The following is an 11918-nucleotide window of genomic DNA, read 5'->3' as shown; positions in this document are numbered from 1 at the left end:
AGCTGTAATTTTAGTTTTGCGAGATATAAAAGCTAGATATAACTCCAGGCTTACATTTTTTTTTCTGGAAATGTTGTTCATTATCTCTTCATCTGTCTCAGAGAGTCTATGCCTTGTACCATTGTCATTTTGATAACAATCTGGCCCTTATAAGGCCAAGGTATGAAGGTGTCATCTCTTGTAAAAACCTCTCACATCAGGTGTGACACTTTAAGTGTAACCCAAGTTAGCTTCTCTTTACTCTCATCAAAGGTTACTTTTTTCTATTATACTCGGAAAAAAGGGGTTTGTCATCTATCTTCTCCAGAGTCATCTACTTGGCCCAATTGCTGATTCATCAGCTCCAGCTCCTGCTCTGGGTCACCGTGATCTGCAGCCAGTCTTCCTCCATGTGACACTGCTATCATGGAGCAGTGTAGGGTGATCTGGGGTGGGCCACACTCCTTGTACTGGCCTACCTTCCATTTCCCCACAACAGCAGGTGAGAATGTGTTTAAGACTTTACCGGCCAGTTGGGAATAACTTAATGGCATAAGACAAAAAATGCTTTTAACTGGGTGCTAAATATGACTCTTATCATAGTCTAAGATAGGGGTGTCTAACTCAATCAGAGAAGGGGCCAAAATCTAAAATCCAGCCTAAATCGCGGGCCTAATGGTTTACTGAACAGTCATAAACTGACAATGTCATAAACTGACAGCAGAGTGCAGTGATGACAGTGCGGTGCGGGCCACATTGCAAGGCCTGGCGGGCTGGATTTGGCCCGCGGGCCTTGTGTTTGACACATGTGGTCTAAGAAAAGAATGGAGGACATTAAACACTTCATTGAGGAGAGTGGGGTCTGTTTGAAGGCACATCCCAGTTCTTTTTCTTTTTTTAAAAAAAGTAACTTTATTGATTTCAGTGAGGAAGGGAGAGAGAGAGAGAAACATCAATGATGAGAGAGAATCATTGATTGGCTGCCTCCTGAATGATCAGGGATTCGAGCCCGTAACCCAGGCATATGCCCTGACCAGGAATTGAACCGTGACCTCCTGGTTCATAGGTTGACACTCAACCACTGAGCTACTGCGGCCAGGCCACATCCCAATTCTTGGCCTTGCTTCCAGGCCCACTCCAGGCCTTCTGGAGAGAAAGGAAGAGCCCCTTCTTCAAGTTTGTTCAATATACAGTTTTCACTCCATTGTAGGAAAGACCCACCCCTTACCCTCCAGGATTAGCCTCTACTAGGGCCCATCACCTTCTGAGATGGATACGCTTTGATCCCCTTGTGTCCCATTTACAGTTTCTACATGCTCCTGGCTTCTGTGCGCTTTTGCTTCTAATGGGTATCTGTGACTTTTTGTAAAACTGCTCTTAGGTATTGCAACTGCTTTGAAGAGCTAGAAAGAGCCAGGGACAGACAAGTATAAGAGTGGGAAAGTCCAGCTCCCTGTTCACTGTAGTCGCCATATTGTCCATTATATCCCAGGTACTTTTTACCACCTTCCTCCAATCCCCTCTTTCCCCACCCCCTCCCTGCCCTGCCTCTGATAACCACAAATCTGATCTCTTTTTCTGTGAGTTTCTTTTTTTTTTTTTTTTGAGGGGCGGGGGAGGGTTTAGATTTCACGTGTAAGTGAGACTATGTGGTACTTGTCCTTCTCTGACTGACCTAACTCTCTTACCATAGCGCCCTCAGGTCCATTCATGTTGTTGCAAACATGCAGGATTTTCTTCTTGCCTCAGGGGATCAACTGTCTATGGGCATCACCATTTTGCACAGGAAGCTGAGGGTTAAGAGCGCGATAATCATTTCTAAACTGCACTGAGACTTGCAGGAGCTCATGAACGGGTCATTCCAACTCCTAGAGCAGTGGCCAAATGGCATTACCCTTGTGTCTCCCTCACATGGGAGGAGAAGATGAGGCCCAGGAACTCTCCAGAGTCTAGACACAGAAGCAAATCTTTCTTCAACATGGCACTGTGGCCAAATGGGTAATAGGGGGCAGTGACCACAGGTGGCAGGGCTGCTGGCAGACAGGGGACTGGGGGCTGGGGCAGGAGGTGCTAGTAGGGGCACAGAGGATGGGCTGAGACCTGCCCCTGTGCCCACCACAGCCTTGTAGCCCACAGTTCCTTTCAAGGTGCACAAATTTGTGCACTGGGCCCCTAGTATCTTTATATTTACAAGATATACTATTTAGACCATGTTTATATATTAAATGTTAGCATTTATATAAAACTAAAGGAGATAGCCATAATCAAGAAGAACAAAAGGAAGATACAGAGCCTTCTGATGCATTTCTAGTAACCTAGACCAGTGGTCGGCAAACTCATTAGTCAGCAAAGCCAAATATCAACAGTACAATGATTGACATTTCTTTTGAGTGCCAAATTTTTAAAACTTAAACTTCTTCTAACTCCACTTCGTCAAAATAGACTCGTCCAGGCCGTGGTATTTTGTGAAGAGCCATACTCAAGGGGCCAAAGAGCCACATGTGGCTGACGAGTCACAGTTTGCCGACCACGGCCCTAGACAAAAACACTGAATTGTAGAAGCAGACCTATTTGATATTCATTCATTCCTCATTCACTCAGGAAATATTTATTGATCATCTGGGATATGCTAGATGCTAGGTGCTGGGTCAAAATGGAGCTTACACTATAGTGGAAGAGATAGACGTTAAGTAAATAACAATGAGGAGCAGTATAGAAAATTGGTTAATGGAATGGAGTCTTGGGTTCGAAATCCAGCTGTGCCACTTGCTAGTGTGTGATTCTGAGAAAGTTAGCTTAACCTCTCTGTGACTCAGTTTGCTAATCTATTAAGTAGGGTTAATAACAACAGTGTACTTATCTTCTTGGAGATGAACCAACTGGAACCACACACAAGACAGGTGAATATTGAATGAAAAAAAGCTAAACATCAAGTTCAAAAAAAAAAAAAAAAAAAAAAAGCTAAACATCAAGTTCATGAAATCATGAAGTTAGCATAGAAGTTCCCCTTTGTGGAAGGTGATGGTGTGATTGCTGGAAGCAGACATGATGGGGGTTTTGAAGTTCAGGTAATACTTTATTTCTTGATTTGGGTACTGGTTATATGACTGTGCTCACTTTGTGAAAATTCATTAGGCTGAACATTCACATGAACTTTTCTATATGTACGTAACATTTCCATAAAAAGTTAGGGGAACCCTGGCCAATTTGGCTGGGTGGATAGAGCATCAGCTTGTGGACTGAAGGGTCCCCAGTTTCATTCTGGTCAAGGGAATGAACCTTGGTTGCAGGCTCTATCCCTGGTCCTGGTCAGAGCGCATGCAGGAAGCAACCAATCGATGTGTCTCCCTCACATTGATGTTTCTCTCTGTCTCTCCCCCTCTATCCACTCGCTAAAAATCAAAGGAAAAATATCCTAGTGAGGATATTTTATCAACAACAACAACGTTAGGAGAAAAAAACTACACGAACAAAGTTGAAAGATTTAGGTAAGTAGAATTTTTATGCACAAATATTTTCTTTATATTTTCATTTATCCCTATGAAAAATTGAAGACAGGCTAAAAGTCTGACAAATTTTGAAAGTTAATCATGGCAACTGTAACATGAGAAATTTCTCACAATTTAGTATTAATTTCTTGAAACAGAGCATACCATTTTGAACATATACAACTTTATTTCTATAATAAAATCTATCATTAAAAATAATGATCTCATTGGATTGTTGGGAGGGGAGGGTTAAACGGGATATTGCACTTAAGGTGCATAGAAAAGTACTTAGCAGGTAGTAAATACTTAATAGTGTTAAATGGTATTATATTTATACAAATACATAATTGTAGACAGTGAGAAGAAATATAACGACAAAAGTGGTGCTGTAAGAGTGGATTTAGGATCCAGGTTATGTTTTCAAACCAAAGGATTCCTGTCATCCAGGATGCCATGATGCTGACAGACCTTTGACAACTAATAGGCCTTGTAATCAGAACCCAGAGCTACCAACTTCAGAACAAGTCACAAATGAGCACCCAAATAGAAGGCTGCAGACATTCACTGATTATAGCAATAATATAGTACCTAGACACACCTTTTAAGAAGTATTTTCACACAAAAGACTCATGTAGTCAGCCTGGCCGGTGTGGCTCATTGTTTGAGTGTCAACCTATAAAATAGGAGATCAATGGTTCGATTCCCAGTTAGGGCATATGCCTGGATTACAGGTTCAATCTCCAGTCTGGGGCATGCAGGAGGCAGCCAATCAATGATTCTCTCTCATCTTCAATATTGCACACTATCTCTCTCTCTCTCTCTCTCTCTCTCTCTCTCTCTCTCTCTCTCTCTCTCTCTCTCTCTCTCTCTCTCTCCATCTCTCTCTCTCCATCTCCTTTCCTCTCTGAAATTAGTTTATATATACTAGAGGCCTGGCCTGCAGGGATTGGGCTGAAACTGGCTCTCTGACATCCCCTGAAGGGCCCTAGATTGCGAGAAGGCACAGGCCAGGCCGAGGAACCCCACCGGTGCATGACTGGGGCTGGGGAGGGGCCACAAGAGGGCTTCAGGGCATGTCTGGCCCATCTCACCAAGTCCCAATCGGCCAGACCCCAGCAGCAAGCTAACCTACCGTTTGGTGCGTCTGCCCCCTGGTAGTCAGTGTGTGTCATAGCGACTGGTCGAATGGTCAAACGGTCAAATGAATGGTCAGACACTTAGCATACTAGGATTTTATTATATAGGATACACATACTCATGTAGTCATAACAATAAACCAGTGAGGTAGATAATGTTCCCATTCCTCAGATGAAGTGACTAAGATGTAATGACTTCTTTAGTGTAACATGGAAAGGGGAAAGAATGAGATTTGAGCTTCAGTGGTTGTGTCATTTGTCCGTACATCCAACTTGAAAACCCACATTTCTCCTAGGGCTCCAGAGCTTCCACAATCAGGACAGCTGTAAATGGCCACAGAAGACAGGCTGCCTCCCATTCCTGTCCCTTGGAATCTGGGGAGAAAGGGGGTAAGAGAAGATTGTAACCCAGTCTCTCCTTCTACTGAAGGGCATACTGGGAAGGAAAGAAAAGGGAGCCAATCAGATGTCCTTGTACACATGCTAATGACAGACCTGCTGGCAAACACACTAATAGCATTAACAAGTGGGAGAGTCTTTATCTATGGATTGCTTTTAGGAGGATGCACTTGGTTTGTCTGGTATTGCATGTGGTAAAAAACCTGGGATATAGGTATTTATGAGGCATGGCTGCCTGAAAAATGTAAGCTATGTAACAATCAGAGCACATAGCTCGCTGACTATGTGCAGAGCATAGAAACACAAAAGAGAGAGATGAGGCTGGGACGGAGGCAGGTTCAGGCAGCAAGAGGCCTAGTTGCAGGGCTGGGACAACGTGAGGCAAGTGAAGCATCTAAGGCCCTGACCCAGGACTCGCACAACCCGGGGAGTGGGTGTCTCCTACATGATAGTGCTCTAGGCCCGCCCCCAACATGGCTCACGCTAGACCCGGCCTTCCTCCTGTGCCATGCTGAGAAGCCAGAAAGTCCAGTCTGCCAGTTAGGAGCAGCCAGCAGAAGTCTTGGACTTCTTTAAGGTTTAGGAGGATAACCTGACTCCAACACAGGGCCACTGTGCCACTTCCAATCCAACAAAATGTCTAGTTCAGACCAACAAGAAGCAGAGCTTTGCCATTCTAACGAGCGTCTCTGCCTACATGGAATATTGTCACAGAATGACCCTTTTTCAGACCCAACGCTCAGCAAGTTCATGGGGACGGAAGGTGAAAAGGGTCCTGGCTGGTGAGGAGCCTGCAAGAGTCAGGTCCGAACTAAGTTCATCTCTTCAAGTTGGAAGAATAAGGCAGCGTTGGAATGAGGGGCAGAGCTCATGTTGACCTCAGTAATTGGGGCTTTATTACAGTTGGATATTTAGATTATTGGATAGCAAAATATGATTCAGCTATGCAGTCTTATGCTTTGCCTAAGTTGGAGCATATAGACGGGAAGAAAGGCAGGGAAAGATGTTTGAAAGAGTTAAGAAACTCAACTGATTTCAAGCCCCATTGAGGTACTCCACAAGTGCACATTTGCTCAAAGACAATTGATATGCCAGAAGAAAATTATTCTTGTCTATTCTCAAATGAAGGTCATCTTTAAGGAACTCCTAGTGGAGGAGTTTTTAATCCTATTTCAATAAACGGTATCTACGATGTATATAATTATCATCATTGCTATTGATGGAAAAGCACATTTATTTTATAGTAGTCTGTAATTCGGGAGTTGTGCCAAATTGTCTGGGATTCTTCTCATTTGTGAGACTTCACTACACATATCATTTTCTCATTCTGTCTACATGTAAGCATCAAGAGGTTCTTTTAAAAAGCTGCCCAAGAAGGCTGGCAGATTTCAAAGTAACAGAGGTAATGGAAAACAATGTCGCAATAATTCTCTAAGACTCCATACCATCCAAATCCACCATTAGGACTGTAGCTCAGGTCTACACTTACAGCAATCAATTAAATTAGCTGCCATCACCTGGAACAACAGTTCTCCACCCGCTCAGATGCAAATCAAGAAATAAAAGAAATAGTTTAATCCTGCACTGTAATTCATGGACAGTATAATATACCTGTCACATACTTTAATATATATATATATATATATGTGCGTGTGTGTATATATATATATACATGTGTGTGTGTGTGTGTGTGTGTGTGTATATATATATATATATATATATATATATATATGATTTTTTACAGAGAGGAAGGGAGAGGGATAGAGTTAGAAATATCGATGAGAGAGAATCATTGATCAGCTGCCTCTTACACACACCCCACTGGGGATGTGCCCACAACCAAGACATGCCCTTGACCTGAATCGAATCTGGGCCCCTTCAGTCTGCAGGCTGACGCTCTATCCACTGAGCCAAACAGGTTAGGGCTGCCACATACTTAAAAATAAATAAATAACAGAATGTCGTTATGTAATACGTGGGGAGGAGGGTGTAAGTACTTATGTGTAAGGAGCCGCGCTACGTGCAATCTGTATGCATGCCACTGGGCGGGAGACTGCGGACGACTCATTGAATTCCATTGCTCGCCCCAAAGCCTCCACGTCTGCAGGACCCATAGCTGTGGACCCAACCCCTTGGCGTGTGTGAAACCTGAGGACACGAGGAACAGCCCTGCCACGGACAAGAGATTTCAATAACGGGGACTGACCCCTGACCAAGTGCTTCTGGCGAAAAGCAGCGCACCTGCACCACTGTCCCCAAGCGCTTAGCCACAGACATCGGGGAGTACTTAAAGCGTGCCCAACACGTATGTATTTGTGTGCCTGCTGCTTCTGCTCTGGGGTGCCTGCTTTTGGGGGTGACCGCACAAACCAGGGGGCACCAGGCCTGGCTGTCCAGGGGAAAGTGTGGGGGCGCCACCACAGGAAGTGCGGGGCTGGGCCTGGCGCCCCCTGGGGGTGGCAGCAGGCGCCAGGAGGATGCTGCGGGACCCTGGCCTGCAGAGGGCGCCAGCACGCAAGCCAGGCAGAGCATGCATGCGCACCCGTGACCGACCCGCCAGCCTGGGAGCACGGAAAAGAGAGAGGGCGCCCCCACTTCCGGCCCAGGCTGCAGACCTCGAGGCTCGGTGAGCGAGGTGCGGCTTCAGGCGGCTGCTGCACGGACAGGCGGCCCGATCGTAAGTCCTTTCCGCGTTGCTGGCTGATGAGGGTGGCGCGCTCAGGGGCACGGCCTTCGGGCCAGGAGGGGGTTTTCTCGTGTCTGTTGTGAGGGGAAGCCGGTCGCTGCTCACTCGAGTCGCAACATTTGCAAAGCGATACATGGACACTGCAGACGACATTGCAGACGGACTGCTGAGCGAGCCACAGCGCTCTTACTTACGCGCTCTCTCCTCTCAGGCCCCCGCTTCGTGTCACCATGCAGAGGGCTCTGGAGCGAGCTGTGGACCGCGCGGGCCGGGCCATTGAGGGCGCCCAGCAGAGGCCTCCCAAGAGGAAAGCCGCCTCCGCTGAGGGCAAATCCCTGCAGGAGAAGCTGTACGACATCTACGTGGAGGAGTGCGGGCGGGAGCCCGAGGGCCCCGAGGAGCTGATGCGCAACGTGCACTTGCTGGAGAAGCTGGTCAAGAGGGAGTCCCCGCCCTGCTTGCTGGTCAACCTGCTCCCGGGCGAGAAGGAGTACTCGCTGGTGCTCAGGGTCCAGACGGAAGCGTATTTGGAGACCGTGCTGCTGCCTTACCAGCAGAGCGACTTCCTTCAGTATCTGGATGCAGAGGAGCTGTGCCCTGATCTGGTGGACGTCCTGGAAAAGTCTCAGGTGGACATCTTTCAGAGCGGGTGTGTCATCACCGAGGTGCGGGACTACAGACGGTGCACGCACTCGGACCGCAGTGCTTTCCGGAGCAGGCACGTCCTCTTACGCCCAACGATGCAGACGTTAGCTTCTGATGTGCAGTCCATAACCAGCGATGACCAGATCTGGACCCAGGAAGACAGACTTTCGCTTGAGAGTCAGCTGATCTTAGCTACTGCGGAGCCCTTGTGCCTCGACCCTTCTGTGTCAGTAGCCTGCATTGAAAACCAGCTGCTCTACAACAAGCAAAAGATGAACACTCCCCCAATGAAAAGGAGCCTCCAGGATTGCTCTGCAGCCTCCCTGGACCCGCAGCCGGAGGTGTCTCACAGCCCACCCCCTCCTGAGCTGAGGGCACAGGCTCCTGACCAGAAAAGCGAAGAAAGTCAAGCAGATCAGCTGGATGACCTTGACCTTTTCAAAGAAGGAAATTTGGTAGGTATGTGGGAACAGCTACCCTTTGGCTTGGTGTCCCCTTCTGATTTCGAGGTGGAAAAATACGCTGCAGAAGATTGGCCTTTCAAATATGACAATGCTCACTCAATTACCTGGCCAGACCTGGAGGCACAGGATGATTCTCTATTTGTACGTGAAGCTGGCAAGCTATCTCCGGCAACAAAGCCGACCGTCATGAAGTCTCTGAACGATCCATTTATCTCTGGGCAAAGGCCCCGTGAAAAAGTCAGCTGTGGGAGACGGATGTCTCACCTCCTGTCGGTCATAAATGACCATTCCTATAGCCGCATGTCTAGGTCCAAGCCTGGTGCTGCCAAAGCAGCCAGACAGTCCAAGAGATTGGTGAAGAAGAGGGACAAACGTCCAGTCAGGGTGCCACGGGGCTCCAGTGGCTTCACCCGTCTCAGCCAGCTTTGTCCGGGGAGAGCAGCAGAGCAGCCGCAGGCCGTGTCCACTCCGCCCGCAGCACCGGGCAAGGAAGGCCAGCGCACACCTCCGGCCCTCAGTCGTCCCTGCAGCTCAGGGAAGAGCTCCTCGGGTAAGCCTCTGCCTTCACAGCAGCCCCTCAGGGTTCGAGAGCTTCCATCTCCTGCCCCTGCTTGTCAGCCACCACGTCTTCCCAAGAAATCTTCTGCAAAAGGAAACCGAGTCCGCACCCTTCCTGCAGCCACTGTGTCTTCTGCCAGAGCATCCCGCATAGCCCCGTTCATCCAGGTCAAGCACACCGCTTTTGACCCCAAGGTCGTTCAGCTGGTCGGCCCCGTCCGCATCGTGCAGACTGTGGTGAGAGAGCACAACCCCGCTCAGGCCTCTCCCCGCGGGGCCAGGGCTGCTTCAGGGGCGAAGCCCAGCAGCCTGCCCTCCGGAGGCCAGCCCCAGAACGCAGGGCCGGCCGCCCCCCAGGCTGCCCCCCAAGGCGGCATGCAGTACGTGCTCGGAAACATGTCCAGTCTCAAGCCCAGCCAGGTGCTCTGGGTCCCTGAGGGCTCGGACATCTCCACCATCCTGCAGCAGGCCCAGCAGCCGCAGCAGCTGCTCTGCCACTTGGTAGCACAGCCGCCACCTGCACAGCCCCCCGCTTCTCGTCTTCGGCAGCCGGCGAGGAAGGTTTCCAGGGCGAAGGCTCCCAGCAGATCCCGCAAAGGCCCGCCCGCCCAGCAGGCTGCTGCTGTCATCAACCTCAACGGGGTAGGAGGCGTCCTGCAGCCCCAGCAAGCTCCGCTGTCCCAGCCTGGCTCGGGCCAGACAAGGCCTGGGCAGCGGCTGGTCCAGCTGCCGTCCGCCTTCCAGCAGCTGCCACAGTCCAAGCCGGTGCAGTGGCAGGTCGTGCTGCTCTCAGGGGCTGAGGGGTCAGCATCTGTGCAACCAGCTCAGCCAGGTGGGGGCCAGCAGCCAGCCGGCCAGGCCAAGGGCAAAGAGAAAGTAGGCCTGCCCGGCACCCCCCGATGCTGAGTCCTGCGTTGTGGTCTCTCCGTTGGAAACCCTAAGAGCATCTACCAAAGTGAGTTCTGAGATTTTGTTGCTTTCCAGGTTATTCATTTAAATATGTTTATGTTGATTTCAGAGAGGAAGGCAGCGGGAAAAAGAGAGACATCAATGATGAGAGAGCATCATTGATCCGCTGCATTCTGCAAGCCCCACCCTGGGGATTAAGCCCGCAACCCAAGCATGTGCCCTGACTGGCAATTGACCCGTGACCTTCCACTTCATAGGTCAAAGCTCAACCCCCGAGCCATGCCAGCTTGGCTGGTGTATTTTATTGTGTGAGTATTTTCCATTTCAGCCATGCAAAGTTTATACTGAAGCACAACCCTGTGGCTTTTACATAGAAGTGGGAGTGATTTAATAACCCGGGATTGTTTTGCTTGCATTATTGTTTTGGTTGCTGCCACTGTCATGTTCTGCAGGGGTCCTCAAACTTTTTAAAGTGGGGGCCAGATCACGGTCCCTCAGAAAGCTGGAGGGCCGGACTATATGAACTACTAATTCCTACTGTAACACCTCGGCTGCGCTCACTGCCCAAAAAACCTGGCGGGCCGGATCAGACTCCTCTGCGGGCCGCATGTGGCCCGCGGGCCGTAGTTTGAAGACCCCTGTTCTAAAGTGTATGAAATCCACACCTGGCTCAGGTTAACCTCCCGAAGCCTCTGGTTTTCTGAATCAATTAACTGTACAAAGCTGATTACGTTATATTAATTTAAGATGAGTGGTTTTTAACTGTTCGCTGCGTTAAGCACATCACATGAAATGTGCCCTCTGAAGCACTTGAGAGTTGCCTGTTGGGCAACAGGTCCCTGCCATTGACTCATCTGGTCCAGGTGACCGGGCCCTCCCTGAGCCCAGCTGCCTGTCCTGGCGGCAGCTCGTTCCTTCCGTCTCCGAGTCCAGTGCTGTGGACGCCTCCCGGGAGGGCCAGCACACGGGGACTGCCTTCTGGCTGGCTTCCAGCACTGAGTGTCTGTCCGCGCCTTACTGGGTGAAAGGAGGGGCCCAGCCTTTGAAATGGTTTCACTGGACATGGTATAGACTGAAGGGACCTATGAAATGTTAGAATCTTTCTGCAGAATGTACTTTATATTTGCTTATTTAGTTCAAATGGTTTTGGCGCCGCAGTGTATGCGAATCGGAGGTTACAGTGTGTTTATTAAGAGTGTTGGAATGACTATGTTGGAACGACTAAAACGATGTTTGTCGCCCTGTGCGGAGGCCACGGGAGACCTTCCAGTGTGCAGAGGGGCCCCGGCAGAGCGGCGGGCGGGGCGGTGTCCGGGCCTCTGGAAGGCTCTGTGCCCCAGGCGCCCCCCAGGGCCCAGCTCTCCTGCAGGCTGCAAGCAGGCCTGGGAAAGGGCATTTCTGGATGCCGTGTTTTCTCCCTTTCTGCAGTCGTTTCTAGTTTTAGAAGTGTGGCTTATTGCAGAAAAGCACATAGGTAACCATTTGGAATGAGTTTTATTTGTTTGTCTTTCAAGTTTTAAAAAATATGTTTGTTTGTTTTTTATTTTAGAGAGAGAGGAAAAGAGAGAAACATCCATGAGAGGCAAAGTTGACGGCCTCCTGTACGGTCCCCACTGGGGATCCAGCCTGCAACCCGGTATGTGCCCTGACTGGG

At 49.3% G+C, this 11918-nt stretch overlaps 1 protein-coding gene across 1 annotated transcript; it reads left to right on the top strand.

Annotated features, from left to right (window-relative positions):
• Positions 1–7918: 7918 nt before the first annotated feature.
• Positions 7919–10261, top strand: SUPT20HL2 (SUPT20H like 2; the record flags this gene model as incomplete). The annotated part of the gene is made up of 1 exon (XM_084869975.1): positions 7919–10261. The coding sequence occupies one exon, from the start codon at positions 7919–7921 to the stop codon at positions 10259–10261; it is 2343 nt and encodes a 780-aa protein (XP_084726101.1).
• Between the last annotated feature and the right edge of the window lie 1657 nt (positions 10262–11918).

The sequence above is a fragment of the Pipistrellus hanaki genome, assembly GCF_964339955.1.
Source record: "Pipistrellus hanaki genome assembly, chromosome: X".
Classification (NCBI taxonomy): domain Eukaryota; kingdom Metazoa; phylum Chordata; class Mammalia; order Chiroptera; family Vespertilionidae; genus Pipistrellus; species Pipistrellus hanaki.
This window is presented reverse-complemented; position numbering and strand designations above follow the sequence as displayed.